This window comes from Ceratotherium simum, chromosome 2 (genome assembly GCF_057802395.1).
Source record: "Ceratotherium simum simum isolate JZ-2026a chromosome 2, ASM5780239v1, whole genome shotgun sequence".
NCBI classification, from domain to species: Eukaryota; Metazoa; Chordata; class Mammalia; order Perissodactyla; family Rhinocerotidae; genus Ceratotherium; species Ceratotherium simum.
In genome coordinates, this window is record NC_141901.1 from 41,100,706 (window position 1) to 41,114,121 (window position 13,416).

Here is a 13,416-nt window from a genome sequence, read left to right on the forward strand (position 1 = left end):
TAAGTTTTAAATTTTGATGAAGTCCAATTTATTAAGTTTTTCTTATATGAATTACATCTTTGGTTTCATATATAAGAAATCTTTGCCTACTTCTTACACTTAGGCCTATGATCCATTTTGAGTGTCTGATGTGAGGTAAGGGTCAAAATTCATCTTTTTGCATGTACATATCCAATTATCCCAGCACAATTTGTTGATTATTTTTTCCCCATTAAAATGCCTTGACATCTTTGTTGAAAACCAATTGACTATAAATATAAGGGTTTCTTTCTTTTTTTTTTTTTTTTAAAGATTTTATTTATTTTATTTTTCCCCCCAAAGCCCCAGTGGATAGTTGTGTGTCGTAGCTGCACATCCTTCTAGTTGCTGTATGTGGGACTCGGCCTCAGGATGAACGGAGAAGTGGTGCCTCGATGCGCACCCGGGATCCGAACCCGGGCCACCAGCATCGCAGTGCGCGCACTTAACCACCAAGCCACAGGGCCGGCCCTAAGGGTTTATTTCTGGACTCTCAGTTTTGTTCCATTGACCTAATGTCTATCCCTTTGCTAGTGCCACACTGTCTTGATTACTGTAGCTTTATATTACATTTTGAAAATAGGAAGAGTAAGTCCTCCCAATGTGCTTATTTAAAAAAATCATTTTGGCTATCTTAGGTTCTGTTTATTTCCATATAAACCTTATGGTCAGTTGTCAATTTTTGCCAAAAAGTCTACTGAAATTTTGATGTTGATTGCATTGAATTTATAGATCAATTTGGGAAGAATTAATATTTTGACACTATTGAGTCTTCCAATCCATGAACATGGACTGTCTTTCCATTAATATAGAGCTTCTTTAATTTCCCTCAGTAATATTTTAGTTTTTGGTGTACATCTTATACTTCTTTTGTTAAAGTTGCTAAGTCCTTTATTTTCCTGCTATTTCTTAATTTCATTTTTGGATTTTTCATTGCTAGTATAGAGAAATACAATTGGTTTTTGTATATTAATCTTGTATCGTTGTGACCTTGCCAAACTTTTGAGTTCCAGTAGATATTTCTTAAGGTTTTCTATATACAGGATTATGTCAACTGAAAATAAAGACAGTTTTACTTGTTACTTTCCAAGCTGGATTCAATCCCGTTGAGTGATGAAGAGAAGCCCCAAGAGACCAGCTGTGCAGCAGGTTTAGCATGGAGATGATAAAAATTGGTGCATGAGAATCAGGTCTGCAGTAGAAGGATCTTAAGAAAAAGAGAGGACTGGATAGGGTAGATTACAATAGAGTATTTGGAAAAAAATTAAGACTCCATATTTAGGGGCTGGCCTGGTGGCGCAGCAGTTAAGTTCGCTCACCCTGCTTCGGTGGCCTGGGGTTTGCAGGTTCGGATCCTGGGTGTGCACCAATGCACCGCTTGTCAAGCCATGCTGTGGCAGCGTCCCATATAAAGTGGAGAAAGATGGGCATGGATGTTAGCCCAGGGCCAATCTTCCTCAGCAAAAAGAGGAGGATTGGCATCAGATGTTAGCTTAGGGCTAATCTTCCTCACAAAAAGAAAAGAAAAATAAAAGAATCCATATTTAGCAAATTACAAAAGTAATTAGGTAATTCTTCAATAAGGATTTTGTACATAAATTATGGTGTAGCCATGCAACTTACTATTCCACATTCAATTAAGGGAATGAGGTATATTGATTATGAGTTTAGTCTTCCAAAGGTGGAAGCCAGTTTTCCAGCCTCATTTGCAGCTAAGGATCAGGTTTGCCAATCAGATGCAGGTCCTGGCCAGGGAAGATCTTCTGGTAAGGATCAGAGCAGCAGCATCTTGCTTTTTTGGGAGGCAGCAGCACTGGAGTTTCTGGGGTCTAGCTGCCACTGTCATTAGCATAGACTGCAGTGCCGATGTTTGTAAGTAGCACTGGTGACATTATCACAGCACCTTTCTCCCCTGTTGTGATTAGGATGTTGTCTGTGGCTCTTGAGCTTGGGACACTGTCACTCTTGAAGGTTCTGTGTGCTACTTAATTCCTTTTCTTTTTAAATTACTTAAAGCAGGTACTCAATTTATAAGAAAGAATCCTGATTGATAGATACAATTTCCAAGATATGTGGAAATACCAAGGTATAGAAGAGTACACTTTTTAAAAAAAATGCATAGTGTTTGTATAGAATTTTATCTCTAGAATTTGGTAACAGAAGTTGCCTCTAGATAAGGGAGCTGAGAGGAAAGAAAGGACCTGATTTTCCATGATATATGTTTACTTCTAGTTTGAACTTTGTAACACATAGATGGCAAAAATAATTAGAATAAAGGCATAGTAAAGCCACTGAATGACATCAACTAAAGGAACTGCGTGATAGGTTGTGTTTGGAAAACTCACTAGGCAGTCTTGTGAAAGATGGACTGGAGGGAGGAGGCAAGAGTGGTTGGGGGCAAAGAAACAAATTAGCAAATGATTATAGTAACTCAGACAAGAAGTGATGAAGTTATGAGGGCAGTGGTAGTAAGGATGGAGAGGAGGAAAGTTTGAGCTACTGAAAAGATAAATCTCAAGGCTTGACTATCCATATTGGGAGGTGTATCAATCAGAGTTCAATCACAGAAGCAGAACCGTATTAAAAGGGATTTGTTAAATGGATTCAAGCTTTCCAATTGTGGAGACTGGTTAAGCAGTCTCTGTAAGGCTGTTATCTTTGAGTCTGATGCTAAAACATCAGTCTAGCTAATCCGACTGGGGATTAGGTCAGGGGTGGAAGTTCTATTTCTGATAAGGAATCCTTGAGGAGGTGGTGTGGGGATAGGGGAAGCTGGCTCTCTAGTGAAATAGCTGATATACATTCACAGACTGTCTTCCTCATAGTAACTTTTCAAATAAAGCATTATAAAACCCAAGTTATAAATGGTAGCTACCTGCTGTTTAATGGGTACCTAGTATGTGTAAGATACTTTACATATATTACGTGATTTAATTCTCACAAAACTCCTTAAAGGTTGGCATTATTATCACCATTAGATAAGGTGAAATTAGAAGGAAATAGGCTAAGAGACCCTAAGACAGATAGCTAGCTAATCAAGTTGCAGATCTGGGACTCAAACTTCTGACTCCATACCAACAGCCTGGGTATGGTGAGAGAATTAAACTCTACTGGGGCCGGCCCCGTGGCTTAGTGGTTAAGTGCGCACGCTCTGCTATTGGCGGCCTGGGTTCGGATCCCGGGCATGCCCCGATGCACCGTTTCTCTGGCCATGCTGAGGCCACGTCCCACATACAGCAACTAGAAGGATGTGCAACTATGACATACAACTATCTACTGGGGCTTTGGGGAAAAAAAAAAAGGAGGAGGATTGGCAATACATGTTAGCTCAGAGCCAGTCTTCCTCAGCAAAAAAAGAGAAGGATTAGCATGGATGTTAGCTCAGGGCTGATCTTCCTCACAAAAAATAAATAAATAAATAAATAAACTCTACTGAAGTTGTCGCTATTTTCTCAAATCTCCCAAAGATGGTACTCAGATAGTACTACTCTATATGCATTAAAGATAAACTAATTCATTACATACAATGTATGCTGTAGGGGTTTAGTACTTAATTTTTCAGGAACCTGTAGAAAGGGGCTGTACACAAGGCTGCCAGACTCAGCTGGCGTTTCAGTAAGGTTCTCAGGGACCACCAATAAAAGTATAAATGGGAAGTGAATGGTAAGTGTCTGGCAAGGAGAAGGTAAGCTGTGAATCTCAATCTCCTGAATTGAATATAGTCTGGAAAATAGAATGACTGGAAATTTCTGTAGAATTTAGTCTCTTCAGACCCCCAGCAAGCAGAATGCCAGAGAAATTCAATTTGGCCAATCTGAAGGCTCTTTCCATCTTATACATTTAACAGACTTAAGAAAGATACTTAATTTAATTATAAGGAAAAGATCCATGATTATTTCAAATGTGAAAACCACATCTAATAAACTGATATTAGTTTCAGGAACAAGAGGACATCTTATTGCCATTACAGTCACTTCATAAGGAACCCATTTCAACGAAGGTTCGGAGCTAACTGCAGTCCTGTCCAAGCCCAGGAGTCCAGGGGCCTGGCTGCTCCTCTTCCGTACTGTGGGACTTCCCCATCTGCTTGGGTCTGGTCTCTTAAAGGAAATGTCCATTGTCTTCCACGCGTGTTGTGACCATGGCTTAGAGGTAGGCACAGAGCCGCTCCAGCTGCCCGGGATTCATATTACTTAGGAATAGCAGCTCCTTTTTCCCATCTTCTGTATGAGCTAAAATGGAGTCAAACACAGATGATTGGCAGTTTTCTCCTGCAGCATTGTGTTACCCAGAAAGTTCTGTAGTCAGAGGCTACATTACCCAGATTATGTTCTGATGTAATTAGCACTCTCAAGAGACCTCACTTCTAGATCCTTTATCCCAATAAACTATTATTTTTTCTATGGATAATTTCCCTTATTGTCTTTACTCCTCAATCCAGCATCTATCTCTCTCTCTGTTGCAAGAATATCTTCTTGACTTTAAGATTTTGTCAAATCTTCCAACCCCCTTAGAAATCTCTCCATTGTGCCTCCCAACCCACCATGCTGCAGCTGCTTTATACTCTTCCCTCTATTCCTTTAATAACCTATTCCAATTGCAGTTAATTCTCTATTACCTAGTGATAGTACAGCCTTACTTTTCCTCTACATACCCCCAGGCGCTCCACACACCCAGAGCTGAGAGTGGTAGAATGAATAGCTGGAATCCTTTCATATACATATACTAGGACAGGTATAGCACGGATTTGGTTTGGTGCTGGGGTAGCCTCACACACAGTATCAATTATTCTGTGGGTGTCCTAGCATATTGAGTCTCTCAATTGAAGTTTGTTGAATGATGAATAAATGCAACAATGGGAATGTGGCAGCAACCTAAACACCTGGAAACTCTGCCCAATGGCTGGGCTTAGTCTGGCCTCCTCTTTTAGCATGAGCATCTTACTCTAGAGTAATATGAGAATTCAGGGAGAGATACAATGTCTTCTGTAAATTAAACCTTAACCACCCCCCACCCCCACACTTTTCCGTACCATCTAATCAGCCAGAAAGAAGTCAAGATAAAGAGAAAAAAGATGAAATAGAAATTACAGGCTGCTGCTGAGGGAAGAAGAGATCAAGGCTCTGACTCAGTGGGACTCTTCTGTGAGCACAAAGCCCTGATTGGAAAAAATTAAACAACTGACCTTTCTCATGTTGAAGCCAATTGTTCTCCAAATAATACTGAATACAACTTTCAAATTCCTTTGGGTTATAGTTGGAAACCAGGATGGGAATAAAGGGATCCAGGGCATCAAATCCTTCCTGGAGAAGAAAAAGGATAAAGATCCAGTATTTGTTAAAGTGACAAATCAGCAGAGAGATCAATGTTATTTAAACACTTTGAGGGCACGGTCTCTGCTTTTTTTCTATTCGACTCTACTCCTCACTCTCTGGCTGCCCTGCCTTATACAGGGCTCTGCACAGAGTGGCTGGCTATTGTTGCTCTATATGGCCACAAAGATTATATTTTAAAAAGAGATAATGCTTGAGGGGAGGATGCCAGTTATCTGAGTGTGTATATACATAAGCATATACATGTATATTTTTAAATTCTTCTTATGGTTTTGACTTCAACAGTCAACAACAGTTTTGACAGCTCATATACTCAAAAACAGAAAATAAACAAAATTAACAAGGATGGGGAAATAGACCCTAAATGGAACATAAACTGAAACAAATGAATCAATCAAACTGTATTTTAAATTCCAAACATAACAGTGAAGGGAGGAGGGAAACTAACCCAAGAGAACTTCTGAACAGAGTATTTGGACTAAAGACCCTTAGGCTAAAGACAAAAACTACTCTAAACAAATACTGCGCTCTAGTTCACAGCTTCTTTTTTATAGAGTCAAGGGTTGGCAATTCTGAAACTACTTCTACTATAATCTAAGATTGAGCTAATAAGTAAATATAGTGTGGATAATGAGAGCAGATTTCTTATTGTTGGAGACGAGGGTTACAAATATGGAAAGGGGGAAAGATATAATGAATGCTGTGATGTTAGCCTCGAATTGGAAGTGTCCGTATGAACTCATAGTTTTTTAATTTAAATAAACAGATATAGATGTGTATGGATGTATATGTATAAACACATACATGCATATACACGTATGCATGTATATATGAGTATTACATATATCTATTTATTAACTCTGCTGGAGGGCCTAGAAAAAGTGACACCCTAGTAGCAATAAGTACACCTAGCACTCAGGTCTTGGTTTCTAAATACCATTCTCCTCTAAAATGAACCAAGGATCCTTGGAGAAATGGCTGATTCTAAGGACTGGGGCACGGAAAGTACAAGATGAGTCTGGAACATGTTCTTGTGCCAAAAATTAAGAAGTGCTTAAAGAATGATGGGGACATGTTAAAAGGACATAGAAACCAGCCTGAAGGGGCTCCTACTGGCCAAATCTTGGATAATTTAAGCACCAAAATAAATAATGATAGTAAAGATTTAGAACCATTAAATAAGAATCCACATGTCCACGCTGAAAGAAATAAATACATAAGGGAGAAAAGAATGTTCTTACATATAACAGAAAGCCAACTGATACATTTAGAAGAAATGATGGAGCTAGAAAATATCCATTTTGAAATTATCATAATAATTGATTTAGAATAACTGAATCACCAATGGATACTAAAACTAGTAAGGGGAACTTTGAGGAGTAACAGGATATATACCTAGTCTCAAAGTATATCTCCATAAGATCCTTACTCATTACAAAAGGAAAAAAGTAACTTTACTGAGAAGAAAATAGGTGCACACCATCTGAACTCAGTGTTTTTAAACTGAGTTTAAACAGTGTTTAAAAACTCAACGTTTTTAAGTTAACGTTGCCAGTAATAGGAGAAATAGGTTTCATGTGCCTCCCGATACTATGCACTGAGAAGACACAACATCACTTCTGAAGATTTATTTATTTATTTTCCCCTCAAAGCCCCAGTAGATAGTTGTATGTCATAGCTGCACATCTTTCCAGTTGCCGTATGTGGGACGCGGCCTCAGCATGGCTGGAGAAGTGGTGCGTCGGTGCGCGCCCGGGATCCGAACCCCGGGCCGCCAGCAGCGGAGCGTGCACCCAACTGCTAAGCCACAGGGCCGGCCCCACAACATCACTCCTAACATCACACAGAATCAGGAGAAAACATCAGAAAACTCCATAAAAGAACCCATAAGATAACTGGCATGGACTCTTCAAAAATAGAAATACAAATATTAAGGTTATATAAAAGACGAGGACTGAAGAACTGTCACAGGTTAAAGGAGACTAAAGAGACATGATAATCGAATGCAATGCATTATCCAGGACTTTCTTTTTCTGTAAAGGATATTGGGATACCTGGCAAAATCAGAATAAATTCCATAGATTAGGTAACAGTATTATATTGATGTCAATTTCCTGATTTTGACAATTGTGCTGTGGTTATATATTAGAATATCTTTGATTTTAGGAAACACACATTCTTTAGAGAAACAGAGGCATTGTGTCTCAGGTGACTGTCACATAATTCAGAAAGAAAAAGATAGGGAGAGAAGAATAAAACAAATATGGTAAAGTGTTAACATTTTAGGAACCTTGGTGAAGTCACACCAGAATACAATTTTTCTCCGAGTCTGAAATTATGTCAAAAAAAAAAAAAAGATATCTCTTTAGACAGAATGACTATCTAAGGGGAAACAAATTTTGCAATGATTTGACCTTTCCCAGCAACTCCTGGGGCAGATAGGCTTTCCGGGGCTTAAAGACAGATCCAGTCTGGCTCAGAGTCAACACAATGGCGCCTCCGTGCTGAAAGGAGAAAAAGCTGAATTAGAAAAAACTGAAAAAGAAAAATGTATTTTTATCATCCGTAGATTTTTTTTTTTTGCCATGCAGTGGTATGGCAGTGTGGTCTAGCACAGTTAAATGGCAACTAAATTGGTTATTAGTTCTAGATTTGGATCTGACAATAAATTGCTACATGATTTCAAATTCATCAAAATCTTTTCCAAAGCTGATAAGAAGATATAAAAATACTTTGAGGGTGTGCACACTCCGCTACTGGTGGCCTGGGTTCGGATCCCGGCTGTGCACCGACGCACCGCTTGTCGGGCCATGCAGAGGCGGCATCCCACACACAGCAACTAGCAGGATGTGCGACTATGACATACAACTATCTACTGGGGCTTTGGGGAGAAAAAGGGAAAAACAAAAACAAATGGAGGAGGATTGGCAATAGATGTTAGCTCAGGGCCGGTCTTCCTCAGCAAAAAGAGGATTGGCATAGATGTTAGCTCAGGGCTGATCTTCCTCACACACACACACAAAAAAAACAAAACCCTTTGAGGGGCCGGCCCTGTAGCATAGCGGTCAAGTGCGCGTGCACCGCTGCTGGCGGCCTGGGGTTCGGATCCCAGTTGCGCACCAATGCACTGCTTGTCAAGCCATGCTGTGGCGGCGTCCCATATGAAGTGGAGGAAAATGGGCACAGATGTTAGCCCAGGGCCAGTCTTCCTCAGCAAAAAAGAGGAGGATTGGCATGGATGTTAGCTCAGGGCTGATCTTACTCACGAAAAAATTAAAAAAAAAATAATAATAAATAAAAGAAACCACTTTGAATAATTGCAAGCAAAGTAAAATTATGCCAATATTTAAATAAAATGGTTTTGAATAAGGTTACTCTAGTCAAGTGGAAAGATTGGAAACCAAATACATATATTTTAATCTTGGTAAAGTTTTGGGAATTAATAAGATATAAGAACTTTCTGTCTATAAAATTAGAGACTGGAAAGTATTAGCAATGAAGCAGTTGAACATCTTTAAATGAAAATACATTTCTTTCTGAAATGTGTTAGGCATCATATGCACTCACCCAATCATTTTTCACCATTTTCCTCAGGTTGTAAATGAGTGCTAGTTCCTCTGGGGCAATCTGCACATTGGTCAATGTGTGAGAGAGGAGGAGGGGGGTGGGGGGAGAGGGAGAGAAGAGATCATTACTTCCTTTGCCTGGATGCTCCCCTGAGACAACTGAATTGACAACAACTAAAAAATCCTCAACTACTACATAGTACCTGAAGGTACAACCTCTGAGACAGGCTACACAGCTGCTGGCCCTAAAACTGCCTTGCTTCTGCAGATTAAAAACAGTCACTCAAGGAGAAAACACCCACTTCCCCAAACCACCCCCTTCCTTGATGCTTCTGATCTTCTCTGCTCAGACCACATAGCCTCATTTTGAAAAGAGAATAGAAAGAAAAAATTGACAAAGAAAGAAAACGTAGCTTCACGCTCTTTTCAAAATACTCTCCCTTAGTTTTCAATGGATGGTCAAACTCGGCATCACCTTCTCCTTCTGATGCTATTTTCAATATACATCTTAATTCAAATACTCCTAGTGCAAGAAAATATATTGAGTCGTCTACAAGGCTACATCCCAGCCTACACAGTATATGATGATACCAGAAATCAGAGAAACCAGAAGAGAGAAACTCAGTTTTCCTACCGGGCTTTTATCTTCTTTTTTCAGTGTGGTCCTTCCCCAGAGAGCATTGACTCCATCCACTGCCACCAGGAGGTGAAAAATACCCAAAGAACTTTGCCTCTTTAGCTCTTTGAGCACAATTCCAACTGCATCTGTGGCGTTCCTCACCCGCATTATGCCCTGTAGAGAAAGAGAAACAGTGGCTTATAGTCCTAGAAGAGGCCTGCTCTGGTTATGACACGGTACACATTCAGTGTCTTTTATACCTGTTCAACTACTTCTCCCAGAGGACTGCCTTTCTCAGTGCTTTCTCGCTTATTCCAGACATACTTCTCTTGAACTTTTATCTAAAAACAAAATAAAAACCAAAAAAGGCTACTTAGCCTAAAGATGAACCCATCCCTAGCAGAGAAGGTAGGAGTCTAAGGTTGTTAGGAGTCAGTTTTAATCTATTTTTTCAAGCCCTGTAAGAGACCTCAGTATGGAAGTGAATGCTTTCTAGCCCATTTATACCTGGAGCTTAAAAAGGGATTCTGGGGGCTGGCCCAGTGGCAGAACGGTTAAGTACGCACGCTCCACCGCGGCAGCCCAGGGTTTGCAGGTTCAGATCCCGGGCGTGCACCGACGCACTGCTTGTCAAGCCATGCTGTGGCAGTGTCCCATACAAAGTGGAGGAAGATGGGCATGGATGTTAGCCCAGGGCCGATCTTCCTCAGCAAAAAGAGGAGGATTGGCCTGGATGTTAGCTCAGGGCTGATCTTCCTCACCTAAAAAAAAAAAAAAAAGATTCTGACTAAAAAGGTCCAGGACGAGGCCTTGGCATCACATTTTTTTTTTTTTTTTTTTTTTTTTTTTTTTTTGTGAGGAGATCAGCCCTGTGCTAACATCTGCCAATCCTCCTCTTTTTTTGCTGAGGAAGACGGCCCTGGGCTAACATCTGTGCCCATCTTCCTCCACTTTATATGGGACGCCGCCACAGCATGGCTTGCCAAGCAGTGCGTCGATGCACGCCCGGGATCCGAACCAGCGAACCCTGGGCCGCCACAGTGGAGTGTGCGCACTTAACCGCTTGCGCCACCGGGCCGGCCCCTTGGCATCACATTTTTAACAAGCTCCTAGGTGATTCTGATTTACATCAAGAGTTGAAAACCCCTTGCCTAGAGATTGTATCCCAGAATCATTAAAGAATAATTTTACCAATACATTTCTGGTCTTGAAAAAGATCTTACGTGGAGAAAATTATGTAGTTGAAAATGTGCTTTAGAGGATTTGAGGCTGTGACCTTGGAAAAGTCAGTGAATCATTCTGGACTTCACTTTGCTACCCACAAGATGGGAATTATTGCTGCCTCATTATCTCACATGGATAAATGAGTTTGAGGTTGTGAGCTGTGAGTAAAATGTATGGAAAAAAAAACCCAAATGGTATAGTTATTCCCAACTACAATATCAGTTCTCCATATTTTACTGGGACTCAGGACACAAAGAAGATTAAAAGCTATTTAAAGACTGTCCATCACCAAACTTCTGGGAGTCTAGTCACCTGACTCAAGAAACGTTCATTTGCAGTTTTGAAATTCTTCAGCCAGATGGAAGCCTCTAAAGGTTGATCGAAACGCTGTTTGTTGTAAGTGGACTGCAGAAGATCCCGGCAGTTTTTCACCCAAAGATGAGCTAAAAAAGAGCACAAGAAAACAAATTAGGCAGGAACTGACTGTAATCAACTCAAATACTCTATGCCTTTTTAAGTTATGAGAAATGACTTTAGTTTCTCATATGTATTTTTCCTACAGCCTTCTTGATTCAGAGGTTTACTTTTTTGTCTGGTCCCTCTTAGATTAAACATATCATTACAGTTAATACACAAGGCATACCAAGTGGATTAAAGGTCAACTGAGCTTCTTGGCAGTTTTTTTTTTTTTTTTAAAGATTTTATTTTTATTTATTTTTTCCCCCCAAAGCCCCAGTAGATAGTTGTATGTCATAGCTGCACATCCTTCTAGTTGCTGTATGTGGGACGCGGCCTCAGGATGGACGGAGAAGTGGTGCCTCGGTGCGCGTCCAGGATCCGAACCCGGGCCACCAGCATCGGAGCACGTGCACTTAACCACCAAGACACGGGGCCGGCCCTTGGCAGTTTTTAAAGACAGAAAATGTAGATGCACACAACATTGAACAAAACAAGGATGGATATATGCAAAGTTTGGAAGTTTAAATATTTAAGATCCATGTGACAACTCCAGAATGTTGATAAATAGTACCACAATTATGGGTATTCAAAATTGGTGACTGATGGCAATAAAGCCTATGGTGACCTCTAAGGCGGGAGTTTATGCTCTTGGGCATTACACATCAAAGTGAGGACTGCTGGGCCCAAATCCTTCATTCTTATTATCAAAAAGCTCCAGGAAGCTTTTAGCTCAATTTTCTCCTGTCGCATTTACTTCACCTTGCAACCTGCTTGTCAGCAATATGAAGAAATCATGATGAATTAGCTCAAACCACTCTGCATCTGGAACAAAGGCCTTTCTCTTAGCCATCAGAGCCCTGTTAGAAAATTAAAGCCACAACGCTACCACAGTAGCAGGATAACTAACCCCGACACAGTGAAGATAGGAAGTTCTTACCATCTGGAACATGCAGTATCAGCCAGTCCTGTTTTGCACAGAAATGAATAATATGGCAAAGACTGAGGGTTTTTCCTGTTCCCTTCTCCCCATCTAAAGCACTTGTTGTTAAAGAAAACATCACCAGAAGGGACACTTCTGTCAACAAATAGTACTCTTGCATTTCTTCTTTTCCCTTATTTGAGGGGGCAAAGCATTGACTCAAGATAGCCCAGGCAGGCAGGAAAGGATACAGAGAACATATCGTACAGCTGGATGAGCAAAATTGGTGTTTTTCAGGTAATGCAGAAGCTCTAGGGCTGGTTTCCTTACCATCAGGCAAGCTTCATTGAATGTCTTCACCTAACAATACAGAGAAGAAGGAAGGAGAGGGTGGGGTGTGGAACTTTTAGACAGTTCTTGGTACACACACTGAGTCTAATATAGCAACCACATCACCAAATGGTATATTTTTCACTTATTCAGATGGGAGAGGTTGGGTTGGTATTGAATTTGAAAATCTATTCATATAATTAGATAAAAAACCGAAACACAGGGGCTGGCCCGGTAGCGCAGCAGTTAAGTGTGCGCACTCCGCTTTGGTGGCATGGGTTTGCAGGTTTGGATCCCAGGCGCACACCAATGCATCACTTGTCAAGCCATGCTGTGGCGGCGTCCCATATAAAGCAGAGGAAGATGGGCATGGATGTTAACCCAGGGCCAATCTTCCTCAGCAAAAAGAGGAGGATTGGCACGGATGTTAGCTCAGGGCTTGTCTTCCTCACACACACACACACACACACACACACACAAAAAACACCTGAAACACATTATCCCACACCAACTAACATAATAGTCAGCTTTTGATTATTTCTGTTAATGAAGCACAGATATTACATCAGTTAATTGAAAGCTACAAATAATCCAGACATCTCATAACTATGAGTACCACTTAGGGTTGATGTAAATATTAAAAGCATGTAAAATGCTTAACAAAGTATCTGACACATGGTAAGCATTGAATAAATGTTAATTCTTTTGAATTTATTTTTAGCTAATTCTTATTACTATAACCATCTAGACTTTTCTCTAGAACTATATACATGGCAGCTCAGGGCAGGTGTGACCAGCTGCCCCACAGCTATGAGGCTAGACACCACCAGCATACAGACACACCAGATAACTGACACATAAAGTTCATTCCCTTTTTGCCACCTGGAATACTTGGGAAAAATTTGGGAAGCAATGATATGTATAAAAGTGATTTGCAAATAAAGTATT

At 40.4% G+C, this 13,416-nt stretch overlaps 1 protein-coding gene across 1 annotated transcript in view; it reads right to left on the minus strand.

Annotated features, from left to right (window-relative positions):
• Positions 1–3,867: 3,867 nt before the first annotated feature.
• The window catches only part of DAP3 (death associated protein 3), a 32,082-nt gene continuing 22,533 nt past the window's right edge, over positions 3,868–13,416 (minus strand). Inside the window, exons 5-13 of the mRNA XM_087441984.1 lie at positions 12,390–12,498; positions 12,157–12,249; positions 11,073–11,203; positions 9,797–9,877; positions 9,552–9,710; positions 8,919–8,978; positions 7,766–7,855; positions 5,204–5,321; positions 3,868–4,250 (exon numbers count right to left, since the gene is read on the minus strand). Coding sequence (XP_087298110.1) covers positions 4,165–4,250; positions 5,204–5,321; positions 7,766–7,855; positions 8,919–8,978; positions 9,552–9,710; positions 9,797–9,877; positions 11,073–11,203; positions 12,157–12,249; positions 12,390–12,498 — 927 coding nt within the window. The 3' untranslated portion in view covers positions 3,868–4,164. The remainder of the gene's footprint in view (positions 4,251–5,203; positions 5,322–7,765; positions 7,856–8,918; positions 8,979–9,551; positions 9,711–9,796; positions 9,878–11,072; positions 11,204–12,156; positions 12,250–12,389; positions 12,499–13,416) is intronic.